Here is a 17,591-nt window from a genome sequence, read left to right on the forward strand (position 1 = left end):
ATTAGCCTCAGTTGCAAGCTAGTTCCAGTCTGATACCGAGAATTGTCTATTGACTTATATTTTCCTTTATTCCAAATTATGATAATGAACATGAAACAAACGTAATAAACAGACTTGAGCCATGACAAACATTTGATACCGTATATCGCAAACCAGACAGACAAAATTGCTTACAAAAGTTGTTTTGAAATACTGGAGAACATTACATGATTCGTGCCTTTACATTATACCCATATATTCGTAGATGAAATATTTAACGGCCTGTATTTTACTTTTCAAGAAGAAAACTTGTTTAAGTCACAAACCAGAATCATAAAACTTAAAAATTTAATTTTTCACAAAACCTCTGAAACGTATTAATAATTCATCAGGTTTGAACAAGGGAAACCATTTGGATATCTAATCTAAATTGGCATAGATTTTCACTATTATATTTCTCCGTTTCCTCCCTAGTTTTAGTTTCGAGTGAAAGGATATATCAAACACGAAAGACCGTGTTTGACCACAATTCCAAACGCTTCTAAGCTCGTCAAAAATACTCGGAACTATTCGTCTGTGTTTAAAAATGAGGTCAAACACGATCTTTCGTGTTTGATATATCACAAACTGTTACAGATTTAACAGCATTCTCACCTTAATCCTTCTGTTTTCTTTGTAGGGGACATAGCTCACACCATCTCGACTATACGTCACAAGATAGGTCTTCACCCATTGGTTGGCATCCTGCCGGCCTTGGGTTGCTATTCCTTCAAATCGTGTTATATAACCAAAATTGACCTTGAACCATTGCCTGTTATTTCTAGTCCGTGCACTCCATGACCACCGGTGGTTCAATCGGCCATGCCATGGTGACAAGTGATGGTTGTAGTAGGTAGAGGCTGTCAGAACTCCCGGAGTGATACGTTTGTCTTCTAAACCAAGAGGCATGTTGCAACGGTCTACAAATAAAAGCGAACAGGATTCAGACAGTCAGTGAATGCATAGCATGGCCAAGGACAAAAAAAATTATGACTTGGCAAATTTATCTCCAAAAGCAAGGTCCAGAACCAACCAAAACATTATCAAACCCGGGACATGAATAATCAAAACATTTCCACACCTTCAGCACATCCATAGAACTCCACTCTCATAGAGATGTGTCCATACCAACCCCAGGGTCGAACCTGAATAAACCGTGCCTTGATGGGGGGGTAGAATCTATGCTGTACCACTGTATTTTGGTCTCTGTTACCTGTGAAGTACTAAAAAGAAATAATAGCCTGTTACGCATGACTGCAGTAGAAAACTGCTGACTAGCTAGCACTGGCTCAATTCTAGCTTAGCCTAAATTCCATTTAAGAACAAAAGAAGGCTTCCTTCCATTGGACACTTGCTTGTTTGAATCCTTTGTGTATTTCAGTAAAAATGTGTCTTACTTCTGAGAAAGAGACCAACAAACTTGCTTAACGCCCATCAGAATTTGCAGCAAACAGATGTCTTAATTCAGTGTGCCATGGTTGTAAAAGAGCCATAAAATAATAAAATCCAAATGTACTATTCATAACTGAACTACCCAATGTCTCATTATATTCAATCTAAGGTACTGATAAATCGATATACACACCTTTCTATTGCTGTTCTCTTTATACGCAGCAAAATGTGCACAATCCTGACTGTATGCCACAAAAAACTTTGTCACCCACTGACGCGCATCCTGTCGTCCTTGAATGGCTATCTTCACCACCCGCATAGGACGTTTGAAATCCACTAACAACCACTGGTAGTGATTGTTATGACGAGCGGACCACGCCCCGGTTCTGGCGCGGGTTCTACGCCAATACAGTCTGGCATTGCTTGGTCCATGATTACGATCCCACGTGGAAGATGCTGTGATTTGATTGGCATGTATACGGCCGTTTTTCATTCCTAATGGTTTATCACATCTTGGGCCTGCAGTGAGATAAGAAAATCCAGGTGTGAGAGTATTGTGACTAAAACGTCGGAGTAAGAGAGACAAAACGTAATGGACATTTAAGCTGAATGACTCAAAATGTTGATATTAAATTATTTAAGTAATAATTAATTAATAAACAATTAATAATAAAACAGATAAAATAATTAGATAAAATAAATAAATAATTATTAAGACGTAATCCGCTAGGAAATCGAACACTTTCTGTTTTAAGTGGACAAAAACCTTGTACCAGAATAATTCTTATATATTACAGTCCTTTTTGCATTTTCTAAGAGGTAAAGATATAAATCAATAGCTCCCTGAAATAACATCAAAAACAGTTTCCAGTGGGAACTCGAGAAAATAAACTTCAAAGTTCAGAGAACACAAGGTAAAATTTCATCATCAGTTTCATTTCATCAACACTTTCAAGTGTTTCATATGAACTTCAAAATTTGTTTTCGACATTTGGTGTTGTTAGAAATTATTAAAAACAGTAGCACAGAAGTTACCAGAAAGATTCCCTCTTAATAAAAATAAAAAATTAAAAGTAAATAATTAATAAAAAATAAAAAATAAGTCTACATACCAATGACACAGCCATAAAGCTCAACTCTCATGGCAATCCAGCTACGCCAGGTGACAGGATGTATCTTGAAGTAACGACCAGCCAATGGTCGCATGAATCGGTGCCTCACAACAATATGTCGATCATAATTACCTGGGAAAATCTGACAGATAAACATACAATAAGTCAACTAGTTTGCCATCCTTCTTGTATAGAGCGTTTTTGCATGACGCCACAACAGCCGTATTCGTGTCCAAAAACAATGACAAGGCGGCCATGTTGGTGTACCAAACCAATCCTGTGGGAGTTCAACTCTTTTCTTATGCAGTACTTTTTTTGTTTCCATAAATTTGCATGGCTGCTAGCCACGAGCGTGAAACACTTCATTTAACCCAAGAGCCTCATCTCTATCACTACCTTGTACAACAATCTCCACTGAACACTAGTATAGGATATAACCTCCCTCCACCTACTCTCTGACAAAATCAAAATTAACATCCGCAGGATAGAGGGAGAATTGCGTTGTGCAATTTAAAAAGTCCTCCTAACTGTCTCTGATCGAGTAATAAAGTCTCCTTACTGATCACCATACAATGTACTACATTTCTTTAGTTCAAGTGATGATACATTGTAGTTCTGAGAATTTGATAACTTGACCAGACTTGTTTCCCTCCAATCTCTGTGGGGTATATAGGTCCACTTCCCGCAATCTCGTTCTGTTCCGAGATAAATTCTCTTGTGAATTTGGTGATGCAATTTAATCCCTATGATTTCCTTTACTCTTTGTGTTGTTGAATTTTGTACGATGAATAGGACGGTTTTCAACTGAGTGTCGAAAATAATCAGCCAATTACTTTGGTTCTGGTTTTGGTTTTACTACGGTTTGAGATTGACTGAGTAATCTAATTGGTAAGTAATTGGTTTGATTTTGGTCTCACGACACTCAACTGAAAACCGCTCTATTAAGGCGGTTTTCATTTGATTGTCGTAAAATCAAAATCAAAGTAATCACTCTAGCCAATCATATAATACAGTGAACCAATCAAAACTCGAAGCAATTACATGTAGCTGACACAAAGCGCGGAAGAAACGCGTGCGAGTGAGTCAAGATTGGTGTTGGTTTTACTTCTGATTCGATGAAAAAGTGGTGCGAGTTTTTTAAGCCAATCGTCCAGCGTAGTTAATGCACAACCAATTACTTTCGACGCTCAATTGAAAACCGCTTTATCAACAAAATTAACACCAACCTTTGTCCTTCCGTACTCTTTGTAGGTCACAAAACGGAATCCCTTAACACTGTAGGACACATAGTAACTTGTGACCCACTGGTCTGCATTCTGTCGACCTTGAGTGGCAATTCGCCACACACGAGTGAGTCCACCAAAGTCGATCTTCAGCCACTGGCGTTTGTCATTTCGTTTGACATACCATGACCCTCCTGATCGTCCAACACGCCGCTGGCGTAGTCTAGCATTTCTTGGTGCACCCCAGAAGTTGTAATACGAGGAGGCAGTGATGAGTTGGCTAGGGACGCCATGATTTTCCACTCCAAGAGGAATATCACACTTACCTTAATTAGAAGAACAAAAACAAAACAGCCATGGTCAAGAATTAGTAATGCCAAATAATGTACCATGACGTTTCTGCTAACAATAGACTACGGGTAGTCCCTCTTTCGCTAATAGGGAGCTTTAGCAAACCACGACGGCGACGGCAACGAGAGCGTCACCAAACAGAAGGTTTAATGAACAATGGCTGTGCACGTGCGTTTTGAATCTTGGTAAATTTCTTTGCCGTCCGGTCCTCTGCAAAACAACAACGTGAAATGACCAAGTACTCCGTATTTTAGAGAACGCGAACCGCAATGGTTAATTATTTGTATCTTCTTTTGGAACTGAACGCTGTCGGTCCATGTTTAGCCTGGGCAAGATTTTAGACCGATAGGCGTACTGAACAGATTTACACAGTTGCGACATTCAAAGGTAAAATACAAATACATTTTATACAGGGCGTAGTCCTCGGCGTCGCCGTCGTCATTGCTAAAACTCCCAGTTTCCTTCGAGGGTAAGGCAGTGCGAAATTTCGCGCGACCATTTTTTCCGCTATGTTTTCTTTCGCGTCACCCACGACAGACTAAGCGAAAGAGAGACTACCCGTAGTCTAACTAACAAAGGCTCTCACGGACATTTCGACCCCTGATACATTTTGTTATTGAACAAATTATTAGGCTTAGCAATCTTGCAATCTTTCGTCGCGCTGTATTCTATCAAAAGAGTTTGTTCTTAAATTATGACTGTCACACAACTTACGGTTATTCCTAAGATGCCATGTTCAGTATTTGCTCAAGATATCTGAATGTCACATTTATGTCAAGTTAGAAATAGATACCTCTCACTAAACTAGTTTAAAGGAGCTCATTCACGGTATTTTGAGTTTTTTGGCCACGTACAAAATTACTTTTAAATTGAAGGAAACCCGAAAATAACAGTTTAGTAAGATAGAAAAACACCAAAGAGATAATATTAAACCATAAAATAGCAAGGATGGTAAAGGATGGAGAAGATTGACACGGATTACAAATGATGAAAATTTAGGGTAAAATGTTCATGATACGCAAACCGCGACGGAGCGTCTCTAAGGTCTTGTCTAAAAAAATTACATACCGAGGAGAAAAAATAAACAAGGATCCGCAACTTCCTTCCAGCGCAGACCGAGAGAAGATGAGGTTAGTAAGATATTTATTACTAGTATCGCGATGTGTATTTGACGAGTTCAGGAACAAATTCAGATTTTAGGAGGCCGTACAGTTGACTATATATGGCCCTTTAAACTGACCAATCACAGCGCGCGTAATAACTAGGAGGTATAATAATTTTACTTACTCCATAGCCCACCAAACAGCTCAACTCTCATAGAGATATGTCGGTGCCAGCCACGTGGGACTATTAATACAAATCGTGCTGGGAAGGGAGGGTTAAATGGATGAGTCTGAACACCATTTCGATCGTAATTTCCTTTGAAAGTCTAAATAAAAGAAAAGGTAAAATAGTCAGCGGTGGAGCAAATTAATGGAGGTGCGATAGCCAAAAAAAATTATTCACTTGTTCTCAAGACTTTATTAGGAGTTTCAAACTAAAAGAAATACTAAGTGCTATTCAATTTGAGTGTTTTCAGAGTGCCAAATATACAACGTACTCCAAAAGATACTTACTTGTTGCAAATAAAACAAGTTGTTATTTTCATAAGCAATTCTGATTAATGATATTTTAATCCATCATTTGTTCTTAAATTTTAGGGGCCCATAGCTTCCAAAATTTCCATATACTTTGACAATATAGAGGCTTACTAAAATCTTCCAACCAACCCAGTTTGCATCCAGAATTGACTAAAATACTGTAGGGCTTATTATACTGCAATTAATTTCCTTAAAAAACATCTGTTTTGAGGAGAATGCTGCTGGTGTATGGCAAGCTAGGCAGACGGAATCTTAGAATACAAACATTTGGTAAATTTCAGAGAGACTTCAGCAGCACAATAACTTTTGGGACCTGCCAAATTTTCATGAGTCATTCAACAAGTAAGATATCAAAACAGAAACTTCTTACCCGTATGTGGTCCCACCAATATGTGACTCTGGACATGTGCACTCCATCTTGACTGTAGTAAATATAATAAGCCGTCACCCATTGGTCTGCATCGTGCCGTCCTTGTGTTGCAATACCTGTGACCCTATATGTCCTTCCTAAGAAGATCTTCAGCCACTGGTTATGGTTGTTGTGGCGCGCAGACCATGAGCCAATGTAGCGACCTTGCCGTGGCATGTGCAGTCGGGCACGGAATGGAGCGTGGAATTTGTCCCACTGTGAGGAGGCAGTCATGGCAGCATTCTTTATTTTTCCACTTTGAATGCCGAGAACATGGTCATAGAATCGCTCTAAGAAAATAATTGAAAAAGATGTTGACTTCTCGCAGCCAATAGCACATATAGACATAACTAGCCTGAGTTGCGGAACAGTCTGGTGGATTTAAGTATAAATCTACTGCTTTCTATCAATTTTGCTACTCACTATCTATTCTGTTGTAGATAGTGAGTAGTCTAGCTGTGTACGGTTATTAATAAAAGGTCGCCGTTTCTTTGCACTTTTAATTTACAGTGAAGAGGACTTATATAATTAAATATACTAGTCGGGGCGACCCCAGAGAATGACAGAGAAATATTGAATGAAGACGTTTTTCGTTCAAAAACTCCGCTCGATAAATCGTGAATGAAATGTAAGCGTGGCGTGACCGATATATTTATATCGTTATTTCAGTAATAAAAACGATAACCTGCCTTTTTGTTTAAGTTTGAAGGATCAGTAGATTTCAACCAATCTACAACTCGCGAACCCATAATCCGATAGGTCATTTTCGACCTACCTATGCCTCTGTTTCAAAACGAGTTCTCGGGCAAAACGTTCAGCTGAAAATGAGTTTGATTTGCATGAGAATATTGATAAACGTGTTGGGAAAACACATTTTCATTAAACGGTGTTACTGGAAGACTCGTTTTGAAAGAGAGGCAAAAGGTAACTTGGAAATGGCTTATCGTTAAATGAGGCCATATAAACACTTGTACGTTTTCTTGCTTTTGAACTCACCCTTATATCGACATCCATACAGCTCCACGCGCATGGCAATGTAGCTGCGCCAAGTTTTGGGATGAATACGTAGATACCGTGCCCTAATTGGTGGAATTATCTTGAAAGAAACTGTGTTGTAGATATCATAGTTTCCACGGAAAACCTGACGAAAAAACCGACAATCTTCAGTTGCTAATATTTCAAGCACTCTGAATATCTCTACAGATTACTGTAGCAAAGAACTTCTACAAAAAAGTCAATGCAAGGACTTCAATGAGATTCCAAGTCAAAACCTGTGTGATATATATATACCAATGCAATGACCTGCTAAATGAACTAGAAATGAAAGCACTGCAGCTGTCTGTTGAGATTTGGTTAAAAACTGTTGGAAATACATATGACAACATTTGGATGAAGCGTAAATGTTCATAGTTACAGACCCAGTTTTGGCCAGGATGCGTTGCGTGCGGTGAAACCTCGCTATCGTATAAACCAAAACAAAAACAGAAGTGCAAAAAGCATAACACTTAATATGTTATACAGTGGGAGAAATAAACTGATTATATGCTTTAGAATGGTTTGCAACTGAGTGTCGAAAAGTTATTGATTTTGCATCAACTATGCTACACGATTGGCTTAACAAAACGCACGCCACTTTTTCATCCAATCAGAAGTGACTCGCTCTTACTCGTTTTCCCGCGCTTCGCATAAGCTCTTTGATTGGTTCGCCGTATTGTCTGTTTCCTTCGTGATTGGCTAGAGTGATTGCTTTGGTTTTGGTCTTACACGCTCCATTAGAGTGGTTTTCAATTGAGTGTCGTAAAACCAAAACCAAACCATCAATTACCAATTAGACTACTTAGCTAATCTCAAACCGTAGTAAAACCAAAACCAAAACCAAACTAATTCTCTGATTACTTTCGACACTCAATTGAAAATTGCTCTAACAATCAGTTGAAAACTGTTCTAAGCAATTTAATGCACCAACTCACCTTAATCCTGCCATAAGCTACATATGGTCTGAAGCGCAGACCTTTCACACTATAAGACAGAGTATAACTTTTCACCCACTGGTGGGCTTCTCTTCTTCCTTGTGTAGCGATTCCTTTGATGAGACTTATCCGCCTTAGGTCTATCTCCAGCCACTGACTGGGATTTCGATACTTTGCCACCCAGGCCCCGGTTCTTCCGTGACCGGCCCAGATATTAAGACGTGCTCGGTCAGGTCCGTGCTTATGGTTGTATGACGATGAGGCTCGAAGATGACCCGACAAGATACGACGATCTTCCATACCAAGAGGCATGGTACATCTGTCTGCAAAAGCAAAAATTAAAGAATGATTTCAAGTACAGTAGTAAGAAATATAAGATTTTGCAAAGGTTTAGTGCAATGGTCTATCAAAAAACCCAAGCACTAAAACTGATAGTGTTTTCTCCTGTCAAATTAGAAACCCTTTTCCATAAGAAATTCGTGCGTCTGTTCAGTAATAGATCACAGAGGACGTCAAAATGTGGTACGAGCATCATCGAAACACTTGCCTAATAGCTCGTGTGGCACTGTTTTGTTTTTACCACATTTTGACGTCATCTGTGATCTATTACTGAACAGCAGCACAACCGCATGGAATCGCTTTTTTCAGCAGATGTTAGAGACTTAAGATGCTGATTATCTAAATGGAAAAAATAATTTTCATCAAGGAGTGATTAAAATAATTTACCAAGAGAACTGCAATGCTGAAAGTGAAAAGTTTAGGGCTAATAGGCTTGCCAAGAAAACTACTGTGTGAAAAGGTGTGTCTCAAAAACTAAGACCTAAGATCTAAGACCTAAGACCTCCTCCAAATCTTACAAACTAAGCCCTAAGACCCCCTCCGTCTTTTTTTTTCCAACATTTTTATTACAATAAATATACCTATAACATCTTAATTACAATAAATCACTTAAATACAATACTTACGATAAACGTACCTACAATAGGATTTGTTTTTCAACATTAACATAACGTCTTAGTTTAGAACTTAGATTTTGAGATTGGGCGGGGGTCTTAGGTCTCAGTTTTTGAGATTCGCAGAGGGTCTTAGGTCTTAGTTTTTGAAACACCCGCGTGGAAAAATCGGCTCTCCTAGGCTTGTACCTGTTAGACAACCATAGAACTCTAATCTCATGGAGATATGTCTGTACCATCCCCATGGACGGACTCGGACATAGCGACATCTGAGCGCAGGGATGAATGCATGACAGACAATTGTATTTTGATCACGGTTGCCTGAAAAATACTAAAGAGAGCAAAAAAAGGCAATCAACATGCATGTATATGTAAATTCACTTTTTAAGGGCTGACCAAGTCAAGCCAATTGATGTCTAAGCGTGATTATCAGCCACTGTTTGAAAAAGGAGCCCTCACTTCTCTCATAAACGCAGTGTCTTCTCAAGGAGGAACTTAGATCGGACCTAAGAGCGTGGCGAAAATGGAGCCGAAGCACTTTTCCCTTTGGTAAATGGTCGTTGCCATTTTCGTGACACTTAGTAATTTTTTAACTACCAATTAATTCTTTTCGACTAAATGAAAGAAAAAAAAAAAAATTAAAAGTTATAAGTAGCCTGCGAACAGGCTCCCGATGAGCCCGAAAACCACCCAGTATTGAACTTAGAACCACTCGCAAACTAACATTCATCTCTTACCACTACACCACCAGGTTGAACCGACAAATCCCCGCAAAATCGAATTATAAAACGTGACTTTCTTAGTCTGTTTTACTTATGGTACTCCCCTAACCAACAAATAAAAGCTAACCGCAAACAAACCGGTGTGAACGTGAACAATCGAGCATTTGGTGAACTCGTACGTATTAGTCTATCACCAAATTATAACCAGTTTCGACCTAAACTATAGCAGGAATAGCATCCTCCATTCCGAAAAGCTTGGTTACCAGTTATGGCATTGACCTTTAAAAATGGCATCGACCGTTTACGAAAAGGAAATCAGCGGAGCCAAGCCAACGCCTTGTAATTTAAGATGTGCGCCAGATTACCTTGATGTTGTTTCTTTCCTGGTAAGGTACAAAATTAACAGCAGTCAAGCTGTGCATCACAAAGTACTGTGTAACCCACTGATTCGTGTCTTGTCGCCCTTGTGTGCAAATCCTGATAATTTTTGCTGGTCTACTGAAGTCAACTTGTATCCACTGGTATCGATTATTGTACTGAGATGACCAAGCTCCTATGTGACGTCCGTGGCGATGAATATTGAGTCGTGCCCTGTAGGGTCCATGGAAGTTATCCCATCGAGATGATGACGTCATTTGGTGATTTTTCAATCGGTTATTCTGTAGTCCCATTGGCCGGTTACACAAGTGTCCTAAATGTACATTTGAAAAACCAATTTGAAAAGAACTGTCAGTATGAGAAAGAAAACTTGCAAGTACAATCATTAGCTGTTTTAGTACTGGAATTGTAGGAATATTTTGGCGCAAAACTAAAAACACTGATGAAAACTCAACGTTTAACTTAACGGGCAATGGGTAGGCTGCTGTTCCAAATCAAAAAGCCTGAAGTACACCGACGGATGAGCTGCACTCGCGGATAAGCCACTTCCCGAGCTTGGAAACTCAAATTTTTTGAAAAAACGTCTTTGGAATGAAATCAAGTAAATGAAAAAAGAAGTCGTAATATTTACACGAACATTCGGTTTTTTTCATTGAAGACTCGCGTAAACTAACTAACTAACATTGAAAACAGAGAATACTTCAAACCCTCACCTAAAACTTTAGTTTTGTAATTGTATGGACATCATGTCTATCGACCTACACATATGTTTGATCATTCTCTGGTATTTATTGCAGATAAGTCACATCCTCGATTTGTTACGGAAATTTTGAGTAAAAAGGTACGGCTCATCTGCCAGAGTTAACAGCATACAATACATCTAGATAAAGGTTTAATAATGGACATATTGCAACAACGTTTTTGCCAAAGCCTTTCGCTGGAGGCTAGTTAGATTGAAAAAAAAAAACAGCATGTGTAAAATCAGCCAAATGTTGTTTTGTTTGACACCACGATGTTTTGATCCACATGATAGGCCCTGACCACACTAATGAGTTTTTAAAATTATCTGTTTTCGTCTCAGCGAAAACAAAGCAAAATATTTTTGCCCACACTTGAGTGTTTGGTTGATTTTCATCTGTCCACACTAATGCGTTCCTGTATGAAAACGCATTCCTTTTAATGCGTTTTCACCTGTCTTCCACTCTAAAACGACCGAAAACGCTGAAGGAAACGACACTATATGACGCTATCTTCGGCCCTGTTCTCAAAAGCCTCCGTTTTCACCTATCAACACTAGAAATGGAGCATTTCAAAACGATGCATTTTCAAAAGGCTCCACTTTTGAAACCGTTTTTGAAATCCTCCGTTTTCATCAACGTTTTCGTTCGTTTTAGTGTGAACGATAGGCGAAAACACATCAAAAAGTATGCATTTTCAAACGAAAACACATTAGTATGGTCGGGGCCTTAGTGACATGACTAATTTCAGAAAAACAAAACCGTGTGTGATAGTCAGGTTACGGCTTACCCAGTCTGCAGCCATACAGCTCAACCCTCAGGGCAATATGGTGTCCGTACCATGATTTGGGATTAATACGTACATATCGGGCTTTGATGGCTGGGCGTAATCTGTGCACTACAACAAAGTACCGCTCAGTGTTTCCTTGGAAGAGCTATAAGTACAATGCAGAAGAACAGTCAGCAAAGAAAGAAAGAAATATTTATTACGGACTTTATGTGCATGCGACAGCAATGGTCATCATGACACCTACAGCTGTTTTAGAAAAAATATTTATATTTTACTTCAGAAATTTGCAGTTCACTCGATTTATTCACTGTTTCCGCCTGTATAGACTTGGCCTCGCCGAAATATGCTAAGAATTTATTCAGTTCCAGATAGAAATACGAAAACAAAAATTAGCCATTATGATAGTGGCCACATTCTCCAAACAACTTGGAAATTGGTCACTTCAAGTTGTTCAGTTTGCAAAGGACTGTTTCAAAATGTACAAAAGCGCATTTGAAGATCCGTTGTTCCGTTCATTAGGCCTTTTATTTGGCGATGTTGTCACTGTCGTTGCCGTCATTTTTTTTGCGTTAAGTCTCTATTAACTTTCTATGCCATTGTTTGACAACAATTTCCAGAATGTTACGACTGGAGCTTCAATTACACTATAAAATATAAAATAAAATATTAATTTTCTGTTCCAGTCCAGAAGTGCGTGCTTTAAAGAAATGCAATTGCCTTACCTTGGTTCTTCTCGCCTGCTTGTAAGGGAAAAATCTGACTCCATTGTTGCCGTAGGAAACAGTATATGATGTAACCCACTGGTTCGCATCATACCGACCCTGGGTAGCAATTCGCTTCACAACGGAAATTACTCCTAAGTCAATCTGCAGCCACTGATGGGTGTTGCGGTATTTGGCAAGCCAGCCCCCTCGGGTAGAACCTCGGTTCTGCGCCTGCAGTCTGGCACTCCAAGGACCGTAATAGTGGTTGTGCATGGATGAGGCAGTGAACATGGATCTTGTGATGCGGCCATCTTGGATTCCAAGTGGAACGTCACATCGATCTTTGAGAATAAAAATAAGATTTAAATAAATAATTGAAATAAAATAAATCAGTTTATTCAAGTGTTGAAGTGAAAGTGGAAAAAGTTCAATAGTGGCCAACATCCAACGATTAAGTGTTGAAGTGTTTAGCGCTACTGTCAGTACTTGTTGGGACACTGAAAAAACAAACAAATATTGTAAATTGAACAGAAACTTGTTAAAAATCCCAACTGGTGTGAAGCTGACTACTTGCCTATTTACAAAATTTGGAGGAGTTGAATCTGGGACCACCAACACAAATCCATCTGGCGGCAGGGAGGAGGATTTAATTGAAATCTAGACCTCTTTTTCACAAATCACGCGCCCTTAACCACTACACAATGCTGCCCCCAATTTAAGAGACAAAGTTATTAACTACACTGTATCATGCATGCAGACATACTGGTGAACATGAAAGCAGACAAGCTCGTCTAGACCTTCCAATTACGATGCCAAAAATTAAGACAATTTTCTATTAAATATTTTTTTTTCGTTTAAACGACTACCTACCAACTGGGCATCCATAAAATTCTGCCCTCAAGCATGGATAACCACGCCAGCCACGCGGATTAAGACGCACATAGCGCGCTCTGATAGATGGATTAATTGCATTGGTCACAATGCTGTTTTGATCACGATTTGCTTGGAAGAGCTATTTGAAAATAAAGAGACAAATAACAAAATTAACCCTTTATAATATACCATACTACCAAAAATATGGATAAACGTACAACAACTGTAACCCACTTTGTTTTTCTCAGTGACGTTTCTTGAAGTGGATATGGGTGCTTCTTGGATTTGCGTGGGGCTTGCCATGTGACGCCAAGAAGCAACGCTTCAAGTAAATATGTGTGAAAAAACTTGAGGAAAAAATGAAAACTTTGGGGTTGTCATTGCTGATGAACAAACTATTGTAGAGATACGACTGAATACCTGATTTGCACTTCTGAAGCGATATATTGCCCAATGTACATTGTCCACACTTGATGACAAATAGTATGATGTGACCCAATGACCGGCATCATGTCTTCCCTGTGTGGCTATTTTGGTTATTTTCATTAGCCGACGGAAGTCCACTTTGAACCACTGATTGTGGTTCCTGTGCTTGGGACACCAGGCTCCTATGTAACGACCAGCCTTCACTCGTTTTAGTCTACCAAGCCAAGCAGCATGGTAACGGTTTACTTCTGAGGATGCAGTGATCTGGCTGTTACGGATTCGGCCATTTTGCAGTCCCAGGGCGCGGTTACACAGTGACACTGGAATGGGTAAAGTAATAGCAATGAAACTTACAGGTATTATAATTCTGAACTAACAATTTGGCAACAGGTGCTTTTAAAACGAAATCAAGAATTCAAATAACGGAAGATCAAAAACATAAAGCCCAAAAACTTAAAGACATTCTTAAAATTCATTCAGAAATAATACCTGAACAACCAAAAATTTCAGCCCTCATTGATATCCAGCTGTACCAAGATCTTGGATATATCCGCACATAAATGGCAGTGAACGGTCTCATGAACTGGTGATAAACTACTGAGTGACGGTCCGTGTTAGCATTGAAAAGCTACAGAGAAAGAGGTTGTAGAACTTCAGAAATCATGCAATCATTGACTCGAGGGTGTAGTACACAAACATCAAGCAAATGCGCAAAATGAGCCACTGTTACATCTTGACAATGCAATTTCAGAGATCTAACAAAGGGGGTTATTAAAAAAACTGGACATAAAAGATCTTCCAGAAAGTTGATATTAAATCTTTAACACTTTTGACAAACATTTTCAAGGATTTTCAAGTACATGTACGCTAACTACACCTACAAGGACATATAATTATGTAATTGACAAAGTCAAGGATGTCGAACATTAATGATCTTTAATTTACTGCCCATGGGATACATGGGATCCTTGCTTAGATTGACAATCTTTTTTAGATCCTCATCAAATCCTTCCATAAAAACATTAAAGTACTACTTTATTACCATGTAATTAATCGAGACTATCTAGATTTAGGATCCTTGAAAAAATCCTCAAAGTTGCTTACTAACTAGGACTTAACATCTGAGAAATAGAGTGTCATGTCTACCAAGTAAAAGACAACACTTATACCAGAATCCATACAGTATACACATGAATTGTACAGAATTTTATTTCAACTCTTACATTGACCAGCTCAACACCTACCTTCACACGACGATTTTCCTTGTAGGGCACAAAGTTCATTCCATCTATGCTGTACTTGACTGTGTAACTTCTCACCCACTGATTTGCATCCTGCCGTCCCTGAGTGGCTACGCCTTTAATGCGCATCAACTCTACAAAGTTCACTTGAAACCATTGTCCTACTCTTCTGAGCCGCACACTCCATGACCAGCGGTGGTTCAGTCGACCATGCCAGGGTGAAAGGTGATGGTTATAGTAAGTGGAGGCAGTGAGGTGACCATTTGGTACACGCTTGTCTTCCAAACCAAGCGGCATGGCACAACGATCTGAAGAAAAATTGCACTCATTAGAACTCTTACTAACTTCTATATTAACAATAGTAAACCTTATAACAAATGCCAATTTGAGGCAGAATCCACTGGTCATTGATGGAAGGTAACCATTATGGTGAAGTCCTAAACAGGGTCTTAAAATAGAGGGTGTTATCCTACATGGGGTAGGGTCTATAGTGTATTAGGGTCAGGATTTCAAACCCTTGTTGGCACCCCTATACCCAGGTATGGGTCAAGTACTCCACTGGGAATCATTCTTGCCAACTGATTTACAAGAACCAAAAAAAAAAAAAATTATGATTGCATAATTTAGGGCATCATGACTCAATATGTTAAGTCCTTTGCAGCTTATTTTTATTTTATCAACATGACATAGCTCCTTGACGTTTTCACTGTCACTGAAATTTCAATTATATTAACTGGCAGCTACATGTTGTTTTTAATAGTAAGGGCTTTACAGTGAAAAGATACCATAACAAGTACCATAATAATTTGCAAATTGTGAAAAATTAAATAAATCTGACAAGGAAAATGGTACCAAAATACAGTCTTCAAGCCATGAATTTTGTGGCAGGCATCCCATCAATCCCATAATAAAGATGCTTGTCCTTGAGTCCCCTTGAAAAGTGATCACACTCACCCTCTGCACATCCATAGAACTCCACTCTCATGGAGATATGCCTGTACCATCCCCATGGGTGAACACGGATGGTATATGCCTTAATCCGTGGGTAGAGACCATGTTGGACAATACTGTTCTGATCTCTGTTTCCTGTGAAATACTGGAGAAATAGTTCACAACAAGTTAGTTAGGGTTATAATATATATGATGTTAGAAAATAATGTAGACTACATGCAGATATACAAGTCTCATGCAACCTCACAAAGACGCAACATTCCATGAATACTGATGAAATGTCCTATTTTATTAATTGAATTCTTGGAAGAGGGAAGGTTTTCTATCTTGAAAGATTTGCATCAATGATATAGATTAAGGTGCTTAACTACACTATCCAAATTCAAAATTAATTTTGCACAGTTTGCAAATTACCAAATAATCATCTCAGGCTTGTATGGAAATCTTTGGCCTCACAATATAACCAGAGATGATATATAGAAGATATTATCCCTTCTCACAGCACAAAGATATGAATTTTATTTTCAAGTGGTTAAAACAATATTTTAAAAAGAGCGAGAATTTAAATCCATATCTTTCAACCACCATGTAATTCTCTTTATTATATAGACAAACTGGCTGTTTGCACAAACAACCATGAAAAGGGGGGTGATGTCATCATTATCTTTACTAGTAAGGATATGGAAAACACACCAATCAGATCCTGGATGTAGTTTCGTATAAATTTTACGAGTGGTGTATTCTCCAGTAAACCATTCATGTCTATACATGTATAATAATAAACTGTATTGCATGCTTCAGAATCATTTTGCACTTTATATATTCCTTCACATTTTGCAAGTTATTAAACCAGTAACATATAACCCTGTTCAGGCCGGGTTATATGCTTCTGATTAAACTTATTAGATTAACTTAATTGCGCATTGCGTCAGCGAGATCTACAATGCAACAGAACCACAGAATCGAAGCACAAATGCTTTTTCACAACCATGTTGATGCCAAAACGAATTTATGGTGTAACATTATTTTGGTTTTTTTTTTTTTTGGAAGCTTGTTTCTTTCGCCATTAGGCCATCAGTAGTTCGTCTTGTGTGATCGTCCGGGTGAGCTAGGGACTGACGTTTCAACAACCTGATCAGCAGAAGTCATCTTCAAAATCACCGAGGCACGGACAACAACCTCTGCACAATTGTTTACAAAAGAAAGTTCCTTGTAAATGAAGTGCATGTCCTTCCGAAGCTTCATTCTAATGGCGGAATAAGTCGGCTCCTGTAGATGTAGATACTTTGGTTGAATTTAAAAATTGAAAAACACTCCCATCTTCCATCCTATCCGAGAGAAACTCAGCTGTACAAGCTGACGTCAATCGATTGGTAAAAGTATCGAGTGAAATTAAACTCTGCCCATCACAAGTTCCGATATCGGCATAATAAAAAACTGCTTCCCTAGCCTTCCACTGGGTTTGGTTCTTTGACCTTGGATCACTCATTACCGTTGCAATAAAGAGCAGAAAAAGCCGTCCCAAGTTACAGGAGTTCTCCAGAGGTCAAGCCCTCTGGATCATCCTTGAATCGCAAATAGGACTTTGAACGCTTTGCAAGTTCAACCAGCGCTTTTAAAAGCTCTCACAGGTCTCTGATAGTCTTGGCGACAACAACATACGCAATTTAAGGTCCAGCAGACAACTTCATCCCAATTTTA

General features: G+C 38.8%; 2 protein-coding genes across 2 annotated transcripts; both read right to left on the reverse strand.

Annotated features, from left to right (window-relative positions):
- Positions 1-609: 609 nt before the first annotated feature.
- Positions 610-11,762, reverse strand: LOC110068495 (uncharacterized). Its single transcript, XM_089287382.1, has 12 exons — positions 11,696-11,762; positions 10,156-10,481; positions 9,258-9,399; positions 8,116-8,438; positions 7,142-7,286; positions 6,107-6,435; positions 5,384-5,525; positions 3,749-4,071; positions 2,523-2,664; positions 1,604-1,929; positions 1,100-1,241; positions 610-938 (listed from the first exon to the last, which is right to left on the reverse strand). Exons 2-12 carry the CDS (start codon positions 10,459-10,461, stop codon positions 610-612), a joined length of 2,649 nt encoding a protein of 882 aa, XP_089143508.1. The 5' UTR covers positions 10,462-10,481; positions 11,696-11,762.
- A 173-nt stretch (positions 11,763-11,935) lies between these two features.
- Positions 11,936-15,541, reverse strand: LOC110068474 (EGF-like repeat and discoidin I-like domain-containing protein 3). Its single transcript, XM_089287383.1, has 6 exons — positions 14,943-15,541; positions 14,188-14,326; positions 13,693-14,018; positions 13,270-13,411; positions 12,418-12,740; positions 11,936-11,941 (listed from the first exon to the last, which is right to left on the reverse strand). The coding sequence occupies exons 1-6, from the start codon at positions 15,345-15,347 to the stop codon at positions 11,936-11,938; spliced, it is 1,341 nt and encodes a 446-aa protein (XP_089143509.1). The 5' UTR covers positions 15,348-15,541.
- Positions 15,542-17,591: the final 2,050 nt, after the last annotated feature.

This window comes from Orbicella faveolata, unplaced genomic scaffold (assembly GCF_042242905.1).
Source record: "Orbicella faveolata isolate gen_17 unplaced genomic scaffold, um_ofav_v1 contig_14, whole genome shotgun sequence".
In the NCBI taxonomy this organism is placed as follows: Eukaryota; Metazoa; Cnidaria; class Anthozoa; order Scleractinia; family Merulinidae; genus Orbicella; species Orbicella faveolata.

Bases quoted from the DNA above. Each gene is read 5' to 3' on its own strand.
- LOC110068495 (XM_089287382.1), bottom strand. From the start codon at position 10,461: ATGGGACTACAGAATAACCGATTGAAAAATCACCAAATGACGTCATCA. The intron at 6,436-7,141 runs GTGAGTTCAAAA...TTATTTTCTTAG, and splicing joins GTATGGATGTCGATATAAGG to AGCGATTCTATGACCATGTT. The intron at 5,526-6,106 runs GTAAGAAGTTTC...TCTTTTATTTAG, and splicing joins ATTGGTGGGACCACATACGG to ACTTTCAAAGGAAATTACGA.
- LOC110068474 (XM_089287383.1), bottom strand. From the start codon at position 15,347: ATGACCAGTGGATTCTGCCTCAAATTGGCATTTGTTATAAGGTTTACT. The intron at 14,327-14,942 runs GTAGGTGTTGAG...CTTTCTCTGTAG, and splicing joins AGGAAAATCGTCGTGTGAAG to CTTTTCAATGCTAACACGGA. The intron at 12,741-13,269 runs GTAGGTAGTCGT...TTATTCTCAAAG, and splicing joins ATTTTATGGATGCCCAGTTG to ATCGATGTGACGTTCCACTT.